At 46.0% G+C, this 18967-nt stretch overlaps 1 protein-coding gene across 3 annotated transcripts; it reads left to right on the plus strand.

Moving 5' to 3' along the window:
- The first annotated feature begins 34 nt into the window (after positions 1-34).
- MFSD1 (major facilitator superfamily domain containing 1) lies at positions 35-13836 on the plus strand. Of its 3 annotated transcripts, XM_064665740.1 has the most exons (17): positions 35-232; positions 968-1020; positions 1388-1500; positions 1837-1879; positions 2299-2366; positions 2711-2819; positions 4308-4410; positions 5063-5161; positions 6080-6191; positions 6681-6737; positions 7341-7497; positions 8108-8205; positions 8962-9074; positions 9543-9590; positions 10004-10064; positions 12143-12257; positions 12486-13836. In XM_064665740.1, the coding sequence occupies exons 1-17, from the start codon at positions 61-63 to the stop codon at positions 12543-12545; spliced, it is 1581 nt and encodes a 526-aa protein (XP_064521810.1). In that variant the 5' UTR covers positions 35-60; the 3' UTR covers positions 12546-13836. The 3 variants fall into 3 exon arrangements, with proteins under 3 accessions (XP_064521810.1, XP_064521811.1, XP_064521812.1); XM_064665741.1 differs by lacking the exons at positions 12143-12257; positions 12486-13836 and adding an exon at positions 11231-11983 and having other exon boundaries at positions 36-232; XM_064665742.1 differs by lacking the exons at positions 12143-12257; positions 12486-13836 and having other exon boundaries at positions 36-232; positions 10004-10857.
- Positions 13837-18967: the final 5131 nt, after the last annotated feature.

Raw genomic sequence — 18967 nt, forward strand, 5'->3', positions numbered from 1 at the left:
CATGGTAACCGCGCACGTGACGCGTGGCTCACGTGCCCCCGCTCACGTGACCGGGCAGCGATGGCGGCGGAGGAGCAGCGGGCGCTGCTGGACGGGGACGGGGATGGGGACGGAGGTGGAGATGGAAATGGGGGATCCCCGGCACCCCCCCGCACCCTGCCCGCCGCCTGCGACCCCCGCCGCCTCCCGCACCGCCTCATCGTGCTCTCCCTCATGTGCTTCCTCGGCTTCGGTGCGGGACGGGGGGGGGGGGCTCGGGTTTGGGGTGCCAGGGTGGAGGAGGCTGGGATTTGGGGTTTGAGGTTGTGACTCGGGTGTGGGGAGTGCGTGGGTGTGGGGGGCTCGAGTTTGGGGTGCCAGGGTTTGGGGGGGTCGAGCGTGGGGAGTTGGATCGGGGTGCCTCGGGTCTGGGGGTGCTTGGGGTGCTTGGGGTGCTCTGGTGTGGGGTGCCGGGTGGGGGGGATGTCGAGTTTGGGGTTTAGGGTGGGCGTCTGGTTTGGGGGGCTCGGAGTTTGGGGGGCTCAGGTTTAGGGTACCAGGGTTTTTGGGGGGCTCGGGTGTGGGGACTCGGATTTGGGGTGCCAGGGTGGGGGTGCTCGAGTTTGAGATGCTTGGATTTGGGGTGAGGGGTGCTCGGGTGCGAGGGACTTGGATTTGGAGTTCGGGGTAGGGGGTGCTTGGGTTTGGGGTTTTTGGGTTTGGGGTACTCCAGTGTGGGGGGCTTGGGTTTGGGGTGCTGGGATCTGGAGTTTGGGGTGTTGGGTTTGGGGAGTGTTCAGGCTTGAGGGGTGCTCAGGAGTGGGAGTGGTGGTAATGTTTTAAATAAAATAAATGTAGGTACAGGTCTGAACTCCAAGGCAGGGTCTGGGGGGTGCTGGGTCTGGGGTGCTGAGTCTGGAGTGCTGGGTTTGAGGTGCTGGGCTTGGGGTGCCTGGGCAGAACTCTGAGCTGTCCCTTCTCCTCCCAGGCAGCTACTTCTGCTACGACAACCCTGCAGCTCTGCAGACACAGGTTCAGAGGGTGAGTGACTGTCTGGGGGCTTGAAAGGGGCTTCTAAAAATGAGAGACAGTGACCAGGAATTCCTGGCTGGGAGGGTGGGGAGGCCCTGGCACAGGTTGCCCAGAGAAGCTGTGGCTGCCCCATCCCTGGAAGTGTCCAAGGCCAGGCTGGAGCAACCTGGGCTAGTGGAAGGTGTCCCTGATGTTGAACAAAACGGATTTTAAGGCCCCCTCCAGCCCAAACCAATCTGGGATTCTGTGAAGTACAGACAGTGGCCAGGTCAGAAAGTTCACTTGTTTCTGTGTGGTTGTCCTCAGATCCTTACTCTGTGTCCCTGCAATTGCCTTACAAGTAATCACTTCTTTTAATTCCCCCTCCATCCTGCAGGACATGAAGGTGAACACAGCCCAGTTCATGGCTCTCTATGCCTGGTATTCCTGGCCCAATGTGGTTCTTTGCTTCTTTGGAGGTTTTCTGATAGACAGAGTGTTTGGAATACGGTGAGTGTGAGGTTTGTGTCACTCCTCTTCCATGGTTTTGCCAAACCAAAAGTGCACATGGCCTTTAGGCTTTATAATACAAAGGTTTTGTAAGTTACAATATATTTTTTCCCAGATGATTTAGGAATTTCCACCAGTGTAAATGAGCTTCCTTCCCTTTATGGCTTAAATAAATTGGCTCCAAAACCACCAGGCTGTTGTCCCTGTTTTCTAAGGAAAATGTTGAGCTGTACAATTTATTACAGAGACCTTTTATTGTTATTTCCCTGCTGTAGGTGTTTTATGGGAAAAAAAAAGACTCCAGCTCTGCATTAAGTGATTTTATTTCTCTTCCAGGTTGGGCACTATAATATTCAGCATCTTTGTGTGTGTTGGGCAGGTGAGTGCAAAGGATAATCTGAGTCTGCAGGGTGTGTTCATTAGGCAGGTGAGGAGACCTGAAATGGGAGAGCTCTGAGTTGTATTGGCTTGAAAAATGAGTGAAATAATGAGAAAGAACCAAATGTTTTATGTGTTTGATCTGAAACTACCATGTTAAGTATGATAAAGGTGATTTGAGCCCTAGAGGTATTTTCTGAGTGCAGTCAAGGCTGGGCCAGGTTGGATATTGTGTTGCCAGCAGGATTTTGAATAAGGCAGAAGGAACAAAGCCAAAAAAACCCAGGAATAGGAAGTGGGTGTGAAGTCATTTTGCAGGTCTGGGAGGGGAGAAGCATTTTTGTTCCTGTTGAAGATAGTCCTGTTTTGTCCCATATTGAATGGCACAGTTATAATGTTTCCTCACATGTGTGTTTGCAGGTGGTTTTTGCTCTGGGAGCTCTGTTTAATGCTGTCTGGCTGATGGACATGGGCAGGTTCATATTTGGGTAAGTTGGATTTGGGTAACTTGGAACCAAAATTGTTGGGTTTTGAGGCCTCTGTAAAACTGAGCTTTAGTGGCATTCCTGCTGTAACTTAAAGTTAGAAAACAAAAAATAGGACTTTGCAAGTCTTGCAGTTATAATCACTCCTAGAATACTTAAAATCCCTTTTAATTACTCTTAAGGCACTGCAGTTGTGTTTGGAATTTTGATTTGCCTTGCCTTGTGTCTGTGCATTAAATCGACCTGTACACACTTAAATTTCTCTGAAATTCGGTCACCTTGGGCCTGCCAGCAGCTGATGGACCTTGTTGCTTTGCCTGCTGCAGTTCATGTGTTTTCTTTTGCAGGATTGGTGGGGAGTCCTTGGCAGTGGCCCAGAACACCTATGCAGTGAGCTGGTTTAAAGGCAAGGAGTTAAACCTGGTGTTTGGATTGCAGCTCAGCATGGCCAGAGTTGTGAGTGTCCAGCTGTGCCTTTAATTTATGGGATTGAAGGGCTGTGGGTCATCAGGGCAGGGAGGCAGGTGGAAAGCAGCATTCCTGGTGCTCCCCAGGGAGCTGGAGTTATAAATGACATTTAAACTGTTGAAGATTTGAGGTGAACAGACAAGGAAATGGGTTAATGGGGTGTCTCAGAACCTGTCAGGAGGCTTGTGGTGATCTCAGGGTGGGACATGGACCTGCTGGAGGAGTCCAGAGGAGGCACCAGGATGATCAGAGGGATGGAGCTCCCTGAGGAAAGGCTGGGAGTGTTGGGATTGTTCAGCCTGGAGAAGAGAAGCTTCAGGGTGACCTGACTGTGGCCTTGCAGGACCTGAAGGGAGCCAACAAGAAAGATGGAGAGAGACAATTCACACAGGATGGAGGGACAGGACAAGGGGGAATGGCTTCAAACTGCCAGAGGGCAGGGTGAGATGGGATATTGGGAAGGAATCCTTCCTGTGAGGGTGGGGAGACCCTGTCACAGGTTTCCCAGAGAAGCTGTGGCTGTCCCATCCCTGGGAGTGTCCAGGGCCAGGTTGGATGGGGCTTGGAGCCACCTGGGCTATAGTGGAAGGTGTCCCTGCTCATGGCAGTGCTGCATTTTCCCTGACTAATTGCTCCTTGGCATATCATAAAATGTTGGCTTAACTGAGTGTAGCTTGAGGCTCAGGGACTACTGCAAGCTCTGATGAGTGATTTGAGGTGCTGCTCTAAGAAACTCCAATCTTTATGGCTGTTGTAGGATGGTTTTGTCCCTGTTGCTGGCTCTGGTAGGAACTGTGTGACAGCATCTCATCCTGATTTGGTTTGTTGTAATCACTGAAACAGCTGGTTTTATAGCTGGGCTTACACTGACAGACCAGCTGACAGAGAAGAGTGGAGTTGTGCTTCCTTTTTGGGGTTGTTTTCAGCCCCCTGTCCTGTGCTGAAGCCCTGCAGATATTTTGTATCACCAGGGTAAGGAGTGAGCTGGTCCCAGCTGGGCTGGTCCCTGTTCAGGCTGTTGCTCCTCAGCAGTTCCCTCATCTGAGCTGAGCTGGAGTTCCCTGGTGTGAGCCCTGGGATTGCAGCCATGGATCCCTTCTCTGGGGGCAGGAGGAGGGGGGAAAAAAAAAGTGCTTCTTCCTGGTGTCTGTGAGGTGGGAATCCTGTTTGCTCTGATATATTAAATTCAGCTCCATTGAGGAGCTGATGCACTGTGTGAGGTGGGTTTTATGGCACTTCTAAACTCCTCATGGAAACACTGTAATAGTTGGGTAAAATTTAATTAGTGATGGTTTATTATTGTTACAGTGATTACTTTGTTACAAACCAGCAGGGAATAATTTCATCCTTGTTCCTGGTGTTTAAGTTCCCTGTTTAGCATCTTAACCTGTTCAATAAGCAGTTCTGCCTGATGTTCCTTCTGAATTAATATAATTGTGAAATCAATTATTCCTCACCTGAGTCTGTTCTGCCCAGGGGAGCACAGTGAACATGAACATCATGGGATGGGTCTACTCAAGAGTTCAAGATCTCCTGGGTTACACTGGTCCCAGCACTCTGGGCTTGGCTCTGATGATAGGTCAGTAATATTTTTTGATTTTGGCTTCCTGATTTTGCCCTGCATGCATGTTGATGGTTTCTTAACCACTTGAAAGTAGGGCAAGTATATTTGAGACTGGGAAGAGCAATTCAAATACTGTTCTATCCATGTTTCCTGTTCTTGTGCTGAGTGTGTGGTTACTGCAGCTGTTAAAATGCTGTGGGATTTCTGTGGTTGCCAAATTCAAGTTTGTGCCTCATAGAGATAAAACATTTCACGTGCTTTGAGCGAGGGACAGATTTGAAAAAATGGTGTGAGGGGGATTAGATCTTGTGTGTAGCTGTCTGATGTGTAAAAGTGGGATTTCCAAACCCTGGTGTTGGGAATAAGGCCTGGCTTTGTTTCTGTTGTGTTCTGTGCAGCTCAGGAGCTTGCCTGTGCTGAGTGGGTGTGGTGGTAATGTTTTAAATAAAATAAATGTAGCTGCACATCTCTGCTCCAAGGCAGGTGTCTGTCACGTGGGAGGGTTCAGTTTTACACCTCATTCTTGGAGCTGTTCAGGTGCTGAGCCTTGTACATGAGACAAGCTGGGGTTAAACTTTACCTGTCTAACAAAAACTACACGATTTGGGCATGAAAGCCAAATTACACTCGAGCTGTCAACTGACCATGTGGGGTTTCCCTCTTGCAGGGGGTGTAACCTGTCTCTTCTCCCTGACCTGTGCATTAATCCTGGCTTACCTGGACAGGAGAGCAGAGAAGCTGCTTTGTAAAGAGCAAGGGAAAACAGGTGAGTGGTGGGGCTGGACCTGCCCTGGGCTTCAGTCTTCTGGAGCAGCCCCTTCCAGTTCCTCTGCACTCTGCAGGTTTGCATTTGGGGTAATCCATGGCTGCTGCTGAACATCTTCACTGTTATAATCATCATTTTTAGTTCATTTTTAACATCTTCACTGTTATAATTTTTAGTTCATTTTTAACATCTTCACTGTTATAATTTTTAATTCACTTTTATGTCAGCGGGAAGTTTTACAGTTTTAAACAGCAGTTTAACAGGTGGAAGTGCTGTCATCTTCTTTATTTATAAAAACCAAAGCTCACACTGCTTGATCTGTTGTGCCATTGCCACTGCTCCTTAGTTTTGGTGGGTTTGACCTTGTTTCCTTTATAGGTGTGGAAAAACACGGAGCCCTTTTGTGTCAGTGTGTCTGGTGGTTTGACTTTCCCATGTGGGACAATTTAGAGCATTTAAAGAAACCCTAAATTTGAGATCCAGCTAGTAATTTGAATTTGAATCCCAGACTAGTTTGGGTTGGGAGGGACCTTAAAGCTCATCTCCTTCCACCCCGTACCCTGGGCAGGGACACCTTCCACAGCCCAGCTTGCTCCAAACCTCATCCAACCTGGATAAGGCTCCAGACAGGAGTTTTGGCAGCTGATCAAACATTTCCTTGACAAAGTATATTTAATTCTGCTGCATAAGACTTTCAGAGGTTTAGTCCATCAGCTCAGTGAGGGAGAGACAGTTTGTTCTTGGCTTTGGCTCTGTTGACTGAACACTTGTGTGTGAAGTGACTCCCACTGTGTGAACTGGGACAGGAGGGTGACAGGGATGTGCTTTAGCAGGGACTTGGGATCACCTGAGTGTTTATTAAGTGTGGATAATCCCAGATTTTGCCTGTGCTGGCTGACACAGTGTTGTCTCTTGCAGGTGAAGTGATCAAGCTCACGGATGTGAAGGATTTCTCCTTGTCCTTGTGGCTCATATTTGTCATCTGTGTCTGTTACTATGCAGCAGTTTTTCCTTTCATAGGACTTGGAAAGTAAGTGCCACTCACTTATCCAGCCATTCCCCTGGAATCTGGGCAGACTTTTAACTAATTCCTTAAAAACTTGACATTTTTCTGCTGAGCTTTGTGGGAAATACCATTGCTGAACTCAAAAGCTTAAGGAATGTTTTATTTCCTGATTAAAACTAGACACAGATTTAAAACATGGTGTGAGTTAGGGGTGGAATTTGGTGGAATTCCTTCTGTAGTTTTAAGCTCATGTCTCATTATTTGGGTTCCACGTTGGTTTTGTACTTTGGTTGTTTTCCTCAAAGTGTAATTTCTGTGATCCTTACACAAAAATTTGTGGAGTCTGCTAAAAAGCTCCTAAATTCATTATAAATGAGAATCTGTGATATTTCTGTCAAAGCTATATTTAATTGTCTTGTAAACTAGGTTCTTGTGTCTTTGTCTATCTTAATATTTATTTCTTGTCCTTCAATTGTGCATTTTCCTAAATCTTTTTTTTTTTTCTTCCTTCAGGGTTTTCTTTATTGAGAAATTCAGCTTCTCACCTCAAGAAGCAAGTGCAATTAACAGGTATGTTGGGGTTGATTGAAGCTGATTTAATAAGTAACACTGCCACTTTCTAGGGGTGCAGGATGGATCTTTGGGCCCTGAGCAGTGGGAGGAGGTTTGGGATCTCCTGGTGCATTTAAGTGGATAAACAGATTTCCCATGGCCCAGGGAATAACTCAGAGGTGTGGGTATGTTTTTCTTGAAAAGTCTTAGATGTTCACACTGGAAAGAAAAAGCTCTTTCTGAAGGGGTTTATTTAGTATTTAGTGATTCTCTTCTGAGTGATAAAAACAGTTTAATAACAACACTAAATTTTTGTAGTTTGAGGATAAATTTGTGATGTGACAAAACCCCAATGAGAAAACACTTGCTGCTGTGTGATTCCCAGAGCTCTGAGGATGTCACTCTTTCCTTGGATGCTGAGTGTTTTCATGTGCTCAGACCTTTTGGGAATTCAGAATTCCCGAGTTGGTTGTTTGGGATTTTTTTTGGTGTTTTTTTTTTTCTTATGGCCTCACATGTAGCAAGGGAATTTGGTATTTTCTCTGGAGACACTTGTATCACGTAACACCCGGAGCTGCCATGACCAGAGAGTGCTCAGCTCTTTAATTTGTGTTTTTCTAGCATTGTGTACATCATCTCTGCCCCCATGTCCCCAGTCTTTGGCCTTCTGGTGGATAAACTTGGCAAGAACATCATCTGGGTTTTGTGTGCTGTGATAACCACACTGGCCTCTCACATCATGTTGGCTTTTACCTTCTGGAACCCCTGGATAGCAATGGTAACTGTTTCTTGGAGATTTATAGCTAAATGTGATAAAGCAAGCTGTGGAGTTGCTGCTGAATTATTGTGTGTGTTTTGAGGTGGAAAAGACTCCTTACTCTGTAACTAAATCACTGTGCTACATGCTCAATTTTCTCCTAAAACTTGCTATTTTATTATATTTCTGAAGCTTATTATTTAAACTGCCCCTGTGCTGTACTGGATCTGGCAAACCTCAACAGAAATCTTCATTATTGATTTCCCCTTCCTAGGGCAGATTGCCTGAAAAATTGCTTGTGAACTGGGGTTTATGGTGCTCACCAGTGTCAGGGTTTAAAAACAGGGTCTTTGCTTTATCAGCTGTTTCTATGAAATTGCAGCATTAATCTTTTCCACTTTAATGCTAATTAATAGAGTCTTTAATGCTAATTAATAGAGTTTAGTTTGTGGGTCAAAGTTTTCTCTCCTTCTAAATGTTCATGTTTATTTAGAGTGATGTTATAGGAAGTGTTGCTTGAGCTCTGCTTTTCACTTTTGGGAGAAGGGGAAGACCAATATGTTAATTTATGAGCACTTTACAGCAGAAATGCATCTCATGTGACCCGTGTTTGTTGTCCCTGTGTCCCCAGTGTCTGCTGGGAGTGTCCTATTCCCTGCTGGCCTGTGCCCTGTGGCCCATGGTGGCCTTTGTTGTCCCTGAGCACCAGCTGGGAACTGCCTATGGCTTGTGAGTACCTGAACTGGGGGGTCTGTGCCACTGGGGGACTCCAGAGGGGCACCAAGATCCCAGAGGGATGGAGAACCCTGAGGGAAGGCTGGGAGAATTGGGATTGTTCAGCCTGGAAAAGGAGAGCTTCAGGGTGACCTGGTTGTGACCTTCCAGGACCTGAAGAAGCTACAAGAAACATGGAGAGAGACTGTTTACAAGGGATGGAGTGACAGGACAAGGGGCAATGGCTTCAAACTGCCCAGAGGGCAGGGTTAGGTGGGATATTGGGAAGGAATTCTTGGCTGGGAGGGTGAGGAGGCCCTGGCACAGGCTGCCCAGAGAAGCTGTGGCTGCCCCTGGATCCCTGGGAGTGTCCAAGGCCAGGTTGGAGCACCCTGGGCCAGTGAAAGGTGTCCCTGCCCATGGCAGGGGGGTTACACCAGATAACCTTTAAATTCCCTTCCCACCCAACCCATTCCATGATTCTCTGCAGTGGCCCTGCCCCTGTACTCCTGAGCCAGGGAATATCCAGCAGTTGTGACACATCAGTGGGTCCCAGTTCCCCCAGTTTGCTGCAGTTCAGGAAGTCTGGTGCAGTTCAGGATGTGGGGGTGGGAGAGGCACAGACACTTCTGCAGAACTGTGCAGTCAGGACTGTCACGTGCCAGACAAATGGGGGGAAGTTCATCTCCTTGGTAGTTCAGGGCCACCAAGGATTTTTCCCTAAAAAAATAGATCTCCCCCAAGTGCTGACCAAGCTGTGTTTGTGTTCAGCATGCAGTCCATCCAGAACCTGGGGCTGGCAGTGATTGCCATAGCAGCTGGAATGATCCTGGACACAAGAGGATACTTGTTTCTGGAAGTTTTCTTCAGTGCTTGTGTTTGCTGTAAGTATTAAACACTTTGAAAACAGATCCTGTGCATTCAGGAGGCTTTATTAAGCTTTATTTATTAATATTTCCTATAAACTAGTAATAACTCCTCTCTTAAAGTTTCAACTGGGGCAATGCTGAAAGTAACTCAAACTTAGTAAAGTGTTTTGTGGTTTCTTGAAGTGACCTGGTGTAATAGTTTGTGTTTCAAAAAAGTGTAGTAAAAGGGTAGACAAATAATACTTCCAAAGCTTATGTTTATGGTGGCTGTTTATTAATGTAACTATGACTAAAATAATCCTTTCTGAATTACCAGATTCAGTGGGAATTTCAGAAGTAATTAAGAGATGCTGGTGAAAAAACCTCCTCTTGGTTACAACTATAATGAAAAATTTTAGTTGTTACTTGGGTGTAGGTTAAAGCTGTTCCTCTGTCCTTGTTGTACAGTTACTGTCAGCTAAAACTGTTCCTTTTCTGTTCCAGTGTCACTGATAGCTGTGGTCGTGCTGTATTTTGTGAATCACCTCACAGGTGAGTGTTTGCAGCTGCTTTTGGCATCTTTAATCATAATTCTGGAAGTTCTCAAGGGTACCTGTCCCTTGGGCTCACTTGGACACTTTAAACCTTGGAATTCTGTGGAGGATACTCTGCAGGTTTTTCTTTATTAGGAAAAAAATCTCTATTTTTTTTTTCTGATCAAACTTGACTGTACCTGAATCTGTGAAGATAAAAACTGAGCTCTTTCCTTAGTTTGGGTCCTGCCTTTTCTTCCTCACATGATTAAGAACGTGCTGCTCTTTCTCTTTACCTCAATTTATAATTTTGTAAAATCACTCCCCTGGTTCCTGCAGTGCTCTGAGAACTCCTGGAGTGAGTTTTGATATCCAGGCTACCAAAAACGACCAGTTTGAAAGGTTTCAAGGTGCACATTTCTCCTGTTGCAGGTGGTGACCTCAACTGGTCTGCAAAGAAAAGGGAAAAACTGCAAAAAGCAGCTGCCTCTGAGTAAGTGTCAAACCCAACAGATATCAGTGGCCTTATGAAATGTTTAACCTGAGGAGGTGAAGTAGATCCCTGTCTGAAGTCAGTCCCTTTTGCTGTTGGGATTGGATGTTATTTTCCTTCTCACCAGCCAGTAGCAGGATTTCACATTCCTGCCTCCTGTGAAGGAGCATTTAGAGGAAGTGGCAGTAATCAGGTGTCCTTTCCTGGCACTCTTCCTTGCTGTTTTCCTTTATTTCAGTGGCCTTCCAACTGAAATGGGTTGAAAAAATGTTGTATTTCTTGTTTAAAACTGTGCTTCATGTCTGTGGTGGGTACCTGAGCCAGCCAGCAGCAAACATCACCTGCCTTTAGTGTCAGGTTTAGCACAGACCAGTTTTAAAAGTGGCATCAAAAACTAGATCTCCCTTTAGAAGAAATGACAAAGCTGATCCCATCCATGGAATTCCAGCTGGTTGGATGAGAAGAACATGGGATTTTTCTTTTGAAATGCTTTCTGTTCTGCCCTAATTCACCTCAGCAGGTCTCAGATCTTGAAGCTGATTTGCTTTAATGTTGTTGGAATTCCTTGCTTTTTAATAGGTAACTACAGCTCACCTGCAGATATTGTACCTCACACAGTTTATATGTGTTTATATAATATATATATTATGTTTGGTATGTTATTATATATGTTATATTTGTCCCTGATTAATACTTTGCTGACAAGACAATGGATTTATGGACTTCTCTAAAACTGGACTGTGTAACTGTCCATATGGTGATACTTCAGTTAATCCCAAAAATCCCAAAGGAAGGTCTATCCAGGTGACTTGTGGGCTTTACCAGGCTTTTATTTCTTGTTCTTTTCACACACCAATCTCAGGGAAAACTCAGGAAAACTAAAACCTGCTGAGTTTTCCAGCTTAGTTGTCGTGAGTCTCATCCTCCAGCCAAAAGCTCCCAGCCAGTTTTTTAATACAAATCCAACGAAAATCCCCCAAAGCTTGGAATTCTGTGTCCAAACAGAGCTGCTTCCCACCCTGCCTGGCCCAGGTAGGGTGTGTGTGTAACAGCTCCAGGATTTCCTGGGAGTGCTGTGGGATTTACTGCCTTGGAACACAGTGTTGTCAGGACTCTCCAGCACTGAATTTTCTTGGTTTTCTTGATAAATACTTCCTTTTTTTCAGAAAAGAAAGTTGAATAGCAAATGGCATCCCGGAGTGGGGAACACTGCTCAGCTCCATGGCAGCTGGAAGAGTGCCAGTGTTTAATTTGCACCCTGCACATAGTTCTGGGGGAAGATTATCCACCCTCTGGGGGGGGGGTTACAGCAAATGCCTCAGTTTTTTAAGCTTTGTAACCAGTTTTAACTAATGCCAAATCATCTTTTAATTGGGTTTAGAGCCTTTTGCACTGTTGAAGCTCTGCCTTGGTGCTCTGCCATCCAAGACAAACACATTCATCTTAGGACATTTTCTATCAGACTTTTTGTGCTGCACATGTTGGTGGGGGGGGAGATTTCTTCATAAAATGTTATTTTTCGTTGTGATGAAGCTCATCCAGAGCTTGGAAACAGGTCACTGTTGCTGCTTTTGTCACTGTCTTAATGCAAACCACTGTCTGAAGTGTATTTACAGCTTGGGGTCTGGTTCTCCTTAACACTCACGTGGAACAAGAGCTACAAATGCTCTGGTCAAATTGCCTTTTTTTTTTGTAGGAGATTTAAGAACTCTGCAGGCTGCTGAGCAGTCTCTTATTGCCTTCTTGACAATTGATTCTGTTTGTATTGTAATCTTTATTTCAAGGGGTGAAACTTGTTTAATAGCCAGTAAAAGCTGTTACAGAAGCTCATTGAACACGTTGTAATCTGGGAAAAAAAATCAGAAGGTTTCTCTTTCTACTGAAATCTTGGAGTCTGAATAAAAGGAAACTGCAGAAAACAGCCTCTCTCTTTCTTTATGTGGAATTGGAGTTACCCAGACACATCTCAGTGTCATTTAATCTGATATTTAGATTAAAAATAGGTATTAAAAATAAACCTGCATCCACCAGGGTTTGCACTGCCAGTGCAAATGTCTTAAACCAGTTTTCTTTTCCAGAGCAGAAGAACAGGAGAGACTCAGACGTCAGAATGAAGATGACTTGGCTAAATTACTGCCAAAAGCTGATGACTTTAGTTTAAGGAATAAATACCTCTCCAGACTGGGAGCTCAGGTATCAATAACGCAGCAGAGGGCTTAGAAAGGAGGATAGAACAATGAGATCTTTATTTTAAGAACTTGGATGTTGTTTCTAAGAGCCAGCAAATCACCCTCTCCCTGCCATCCAGAAATAATAGCAATTAAACACCTCATGGAGGGAATGAACCAATGGCTGGCCAAGCAAATAAGCTGAGGAGCGACTTCTCGTGATCCATGATGTCTTAATTTTATTGTTTTGCAGCTCCCAGATAATTACTCCTCCTATTTATCCACCCTGGCCCACAGAAGCGTGTTGAAATAGCAGCTTGTCCCTGTGGAAAATCAGGAATGCATCGGATTTCCTGGGACACAACCCCCAGCAGGAGCAGGACGATGCTCCTGTGCCTTGCTGCAAGATTAGAACCTAGTTTTAAACACCCAGCTTAAATCCTCCTTGCACTGGGGGTAATTAGCAGAGACCCTGATGAGGAACCATCTGGCTCTTTGCTGGAAGCCCTGAGAACCTCCCACACCTCCTGTCCATGAGCAGCAGCCAAGGCTGCACCTCTCTGGGGTCAGAAATGTGAAAATCTGATGGAACTGCTGTGAGGTGAGCCCTGGTGGAGCTGGGGCTTGTTCAGCCTCTCACCTGGGACACCTTTGCTGCTCCTGGAAATGCTCTGGTTTTTTTTTCCTGTAGAAAAACAGGAGGAAAAACTCCCAGGAGAATATTTGAGAGGAAACTCCACAATGCAGGATTCCAGTTGAGGAAGAGCTACCCCTAGCAATAACCTCATGTGAGTCCTGAATAATGTGAAAACTGCTGGATTTTTAAGAGGCTCTGCCTAAAAACCTGTGAAAAGAGTGAAATGCAAGAACTGAATTTTGCTTCCAGTAGGAAAAGTTTCCAGTTTCATGGTGAAACTCAGCCCTTTCCCATGGTTTCAGTGGAGGGCTCAGTGCTGAGCAGGGAGTTCCTGGGAGCTCCTCCAGGGTGCATTTTGCTTGGGTTTTAATTACTCATCAAGGTAATTGGATAAGCTATTCCTAAACTGAGCTGATCTTGCCTTAAAAAGCAAGAGTGTGTGGGTTTGTGGAGCACAAGGTGTGCAGGGATGTGTTCCTTGGCTGATTCCAGGGAGCCCTTGTGTGCCACAAATTGCTCAGGAGCCTTTGGCAAATTGTTTGACTGCAGAGAAATAGTTTGAGGTAATAAAAATGTTACTTTATGTGTAGAATATGTGTTTCTTTTCCTGCAGTAATTTAAGCAGACCTGGAATTCGTGGCCTTAAGATTTTGTTTTAAGAGACTTTTCAGTGGAGATTCTTTCACGTTCCTTAAAAGCTAAAATCACCTCCCTTGAAGGACTAAACCAGGAGTATTTTTGGTTGATAATTCTGGATTCTGAGGGACAATTCAGGAAAACAAACAGCAGGTTGTGAACTTGCTGCTTGTGGGGAGTGGTGCCCTGACCTGGGCTGGTTTGTACTGGTGCTTTCTGGGCTCCCCCTGAGACCTGACCTCTGACAGCTCTGACATGGCTGGGACAGGTTGCTTTGTTTCCCTGGAGACTTGGGAATTCTGGGTCTTTTTTAATAAAAACTTGAAGTGGACACTGGCACCTGTGTTTTTTGGACTGTTCAGGGGTGGGTTGTTGCCTTTGGTGGTTGGTGAGACCCACACAGGGATTTTCTGAGCAAACCTAACTCCTGCTTCCCCTGAGTGTGCAGAGTTTAAGAGAAGTGGATCTTTGAGAACCAAAGGGAAGGGTTCCCCCACTGATGGGTTGATGCAATTTTCTTGGAGAAGGTGGGAATTAATTTAATTAATTTCTTGTTCTTCTGTTGCTCTTCATCTCCCCGTTCCTAATTCTGAGTGTGGTTGTAGAACCCCTCTGGTGTCACCTGCAGGTTGGTGTTTCACATGTGACACAGCAGAAACCCTGGACTTAATGTTTCATTGAGCTTTATTTTCAGTTCCTAGGTTCTGTTCCCTTGAGCATCCTGCTAAAATCCTGGGGTGGACTTCTGCAAATGGGGGAACTTCCCATGTGAGCTGCAAACCCCCTCCAGGCATGATCTGAGTGTGGAAAAGGGGTTTAGCCCTCCCTGGGTAGTGATGCAAATATTTTACTGATATTACATATCTCAGAATCTCCTTTTCTTTGGTATTATTGCACCACTTTCTTCATAATCTGCTTTATGGATTAACTGGGAGCCAGTGCCCAAATGGCTGGGGAGCACATTTGGAAGTTAAGGGAGGTGGCTGAGATCGTGGCTGGGGAGACAGAGGTGGGAAGGGACATTTATCCCAACAGATATTCCCGTTTTCTGGGATATCTGTCACTAGAGGTCAGCACTGCAACGCTGCTGGGCAGGAAATGTTTTCTGGGTTGGGATAAAGAGCCTTCAAGGATCCAACTGCTGTTGTTCTTCTGGCACTTCCTTACATGACTTGGCCCTGGCACAGAGAAGCTGTGGCTGCCCCAGCCCTGGAAGTGTCCAAGGCCAGGCTGGAGCAACCTGGGACAGTGGGAGGTGTCCCTGCCCATGGCAGGGGGTGGAACAAGATGGGCTTTAAGATCCCTTCCAACCCAAACCAGTCTGGGATTTTATGATTCCTGAAGCTGCTGCTGTCCCACCTGATGTGCCCACAGCCACTGTGTTGTCTCTTTGGTGGATGTGCAGCAAACTCTGACCCCTGGATTGGATGGAAAAGCCAAGACTGGTCAAAAATATCCTAAATTTTCCAGTCCAAGACCAAAGTTATGTCCTGCATGGAAAAACATTCTGTGTGCTTGGTGGTTTCTTACACACCCACCTGTGTATTCCAGCACAGGGAGCTCTGCTGACCCCTCCCTGCCCAGGCCTTGCTGTTCCCATCACAAAACCTCCTTGGTTTTTGTAATGTCACTTTTTTTTTGGAGCTCATTCCGTTGGCACAGCCCCTGGTGGGTTCCAGGAGGATGGAGAAGTTCCTGCTGCAGGGAGTCCTGACCCCCCCAGGTGGTTCCATCCCCAGCCCCTCCGTTCCCTTCAGCTGAACTGATTTCCAAGGTGGGTAAATTCTTGATCTTCTGTTGTGTTTCCTCAGGGGAGGCTCAGGTGGGACATCAGGAGGAATTTCTCCCTGGAAAGGGTGGTCAGGCACTGGCAGGGGCTGCCCAGGGAGGTTTGGAGTGCCCAGCCCTGGAGGTGTCCCAGGAAGGCCTGGCCGTGGCACTCAGTGCTCTGGGCTGGGGACAAGGTGGGGATGGGGCACAGGGGGGACTTGGTGACCTTGGAGGACTTTTCCAACCTCGGTGATCCTGGAATTCTGTGGTTATTCCATGTGTTACTGAGTGGTTTTGGGGTGCCTGGAGCAGCTTTGTCTGTCCCAGCTGGAAGCAGCTCCACCTGGGTCCTGTAGCTGGAGCTGACCTTTGGAGGAAAACCTCCTCATCCCTTTGGGATTTGGGGCAGAAATCTCTTTGTGCTGCAAGCAAAAGGTGGGGCCTTGCAGGAACCAGAAAGGAGGAAATAGTTCCTGTCCTGTTTCCTCTGCCCAGGGAAAAGAAGCTCTTCCTGGGATTTTCATCAAGCATCTCTGGCTCTGTAAACAAGGGGCTGCTCCTCAAATTATTGAAGTGATGTTATTACAGTGCCTTAATTAATTGCCTTGTTTACATGTTGACAAAGCTCTGTCTGTACGTGGAAAGCAGCTGTGAATGGCAGGAATTCAGCCTGGAGCTCCCACAGTGCTCCTCTCACTGGGATGGTGAAGGAACAGGATGGGCCACTCCAAGTGGAGGTGAGGGAAGGAATGGGGTGAAATGGCTCACTCAGGGCTGGGGCAGATCCATGGGAAAATCCCAAGTGTCACTTACATCCTAGTGGGAATTTGGTTAAATTACTTAACACTGAAGACTTAAGAACTTTTAAAATAAAATCTGGCTTTATTCACAGCCCAGTGAATGTCTACAGGGGATCATGAGGTCTTTTTAAAAATATTATTTATATATATTTTTATAAATATTTTATAAATATTTTTATATTTATATTTTGTATATATTATATATAATATATATAGATGCTTTTAAATACATAGTTTTGGGGTTTGGTTTGTGTTTTGTTTTTTTGTTTTTTTTTTTTCCTAGCATAACAGTGGGACCAAATCAGATCTGCTGGGCAAGATGAGATCTGTGGGAAAATTGTGTCCTAAAATTCCTTCCTGGTGTTCCCTGTTGGATTCTTCTGTGCCACGTGCTCTGGGATGGCCCTGCTGGAGCAGGTGGGACCTTCCAACCTCCCCCAGCCTGTGATTCTGTGGATCACAGTCCATGTGTTTGGGTAAATCAACCTGTTAACCCAAATTTTGGGGTGCCCCTCGTTGCCCATCCTGCATTTCAGACCCACCACGAGCACGAGATTAAAGCACAACTTGACTTTCCAGCCTGTCAGGAACTCAGTTGCTCCTAAGAGCTCCCTAAGGCAAATTTCCCAGTCTTTTTATCTAAGATCCACTTAGAGCAGTTTTTAGTGAGACTAGAGGTGATATCCCAGTGTATGAAATCTGTCAGCAGTGATGGATACACAGCTGAGGAGCTGAGTGAAAACTGAAGCTGTGGCACTCCCAGGCTCCATTTAAATCCCAGGGCTCTGCATTTAGATGGATTTATTTCCCTGCCAGTGGATTCTGACATAACTACAGTGATATTTAATGTATTGACTGCCATGTCAATATTATTTTGAAGCTGACTTGAGGAAAAACCTCCCACTGTTGGTGCTGGAGTGCAACACTTTGTTCTGCTGGAGGGGAAATCACATCAAATCCCCTCCTTCTTAAAGCCCTTTTGGAATGGCTCCTAAAATGAGGGGCAGCAGAGCTCACCTGGCTTGGGGCATTCCATGTCCTGGAATTGTTTTGGGATTTTCAGGGAAGCAGGAGGCTGAACAGGGGAAAGCACATCCTGGGGTTTTGGAATATCCTAAACTTGCATCCCTGCTCCAAAGCAGGTTGGACAAGGGGAATGGCTTCCCACTGCCAGAGGGCAGGGAGAGATGGGATATTGGGAAGGAATCCTTCCCTGGGAGGGTGGGGAGGCCCTGGCACAGGTTGCCCAGAGAAGCTGTGGCTGCCCCATCCCTGGAAGTGTCCAAGGCCAGGTTGGAGCAACCTGGGCCAGTGGAAGGATCCCTGGATGGAACTGGATGAGCTCCAAGGTCCCTCCAACCCAACCCATTCCATGGTTATGGCATCACTTCCAGAGTGCCAAATCCACACCTTTTGTGGCATTTCTGTTCAGGTATGAATTGTTTAAAGGTGTCAGATGGAGGCCATGATACACACAAAAGAATTTCTTTTCTTTCTCCTTTTGCCCTGCATTTTTTCACTCTCCCTTCATTACAGGCTGCTGCTATAAAGGGTTTATTCATGAGCTTAACCTAATTACTGTCCTCAGAAACAAAGCCTGGTTTGCAGTGAATATCCTTTTGATATCCATCATCTGAATATTGCCTAATAAAGTTAGCAAATGGCCTCCAAATGAACCAAAAGGATTCAGTGGCTCATCCAGCAAAAAAAAAATAAAAAAAAAATGGATCAGGGTTTTACCCAGACTGACAGAAATGTTTAAAATTCTCAGTGCATGGCTTTGCTGGGGGATTAATATGCATTTTTTTTCCTGTCTTGAGATGAAAAACACTGTCTGGATTTAATGCAACACTTCCAAAATTGCTGATGTGAGTCTCTGGGAAAGCTGTTTTATAAACACACCGGAGAGTTTAGCAGAGACAAAGTTCACTTTGAGGAGCTGCAACACTTGTAATCAGGAATTGAAATGTATTCATGGATTTGCAGGTCTTAAAAGGCAGGAATTTAAGTGCCTTCATATATTTTCCTTGCTTGGAACAAAGGTGATCCATTTTTCATGGGAGCAAAGCTCCCTGGGGTTGAGTTTGCTCTGGGGAGATAATTAAGAGGGATCAATAACTAGTGATGGATTGAGTTTTGGCCTGCCTGGGTCCCTGGACTGGCTCAGCTGCTGCTGGAGTCACCTCCCAGGATCTCAGGGTGGGGTTGACACAGGGAATGGTTTTATAGAGTCATGGAATCATGGAATTGTTAAGGCTGGAAAAGATCTCACCAAGTCCAACCATCAACCGGCACCACCACGTTCACCACGAACCCACGTCCTCAGGTGCCACATCCACATGGTTTTGGGGCACTTCCAGGCATGGTGACACCACCACTGAACTTATCACTTGCTCAGATTTCTCTGGTGTTGCTGGAAATGTTGGTTTAAAAACCGACAAATGTAAAAGCTCATTTTTAGCCCTTCCTGACACTCGTCTCAAGGCCAATATTCCTTGTTCTGCTCTTCCACAGTCTCCCCAGGGCAGTGCTCATGGCCCCAGGGCTGCCAGAGCTCCAGCAGTGTTTGGACAAGGCTCTCAGGGACAGGATGGGATTGTTGGGGTGTCTGGGCAGGAGCTGGACTCAATCCTGGTGGGTCCCTTCCAGCTCAGGATATTCTGTGACTCATTTATCTTGTCTGTTTGGGGAAAAATAGAAGTGGTAAGTGAAGACAAAAATGACCTTTTTTTTTCCTCCTAGAGATCATAATTCTATTATGTGAACTCTTGGACAATAAAATTTAGATTAAAATGTCCTTCCCTGAAGCAGAAACCCAGCTTACCCTGTTAAAACCAGCAGATTCTGATGCCCCCACTGCTGCCTACCTGCTTGGATCTTCCAGGTGTGTGT

Source organism: Pseudopipra pipra, chromosome 10 (assembly GCF_036250125.1).
Source record: "Pseudopipra pipra isolate bDixPip1 chromosome 10, bDixPip1.hap1, whole genome shotgun sequence".
Classification (NCBI taxonomy): domain Eukaryota; kingdom Metazoa; phylum Chordata; class Aves; order Passeriformes; family Pipridae; genus Pseudopipra; species Pseudopipra pipra.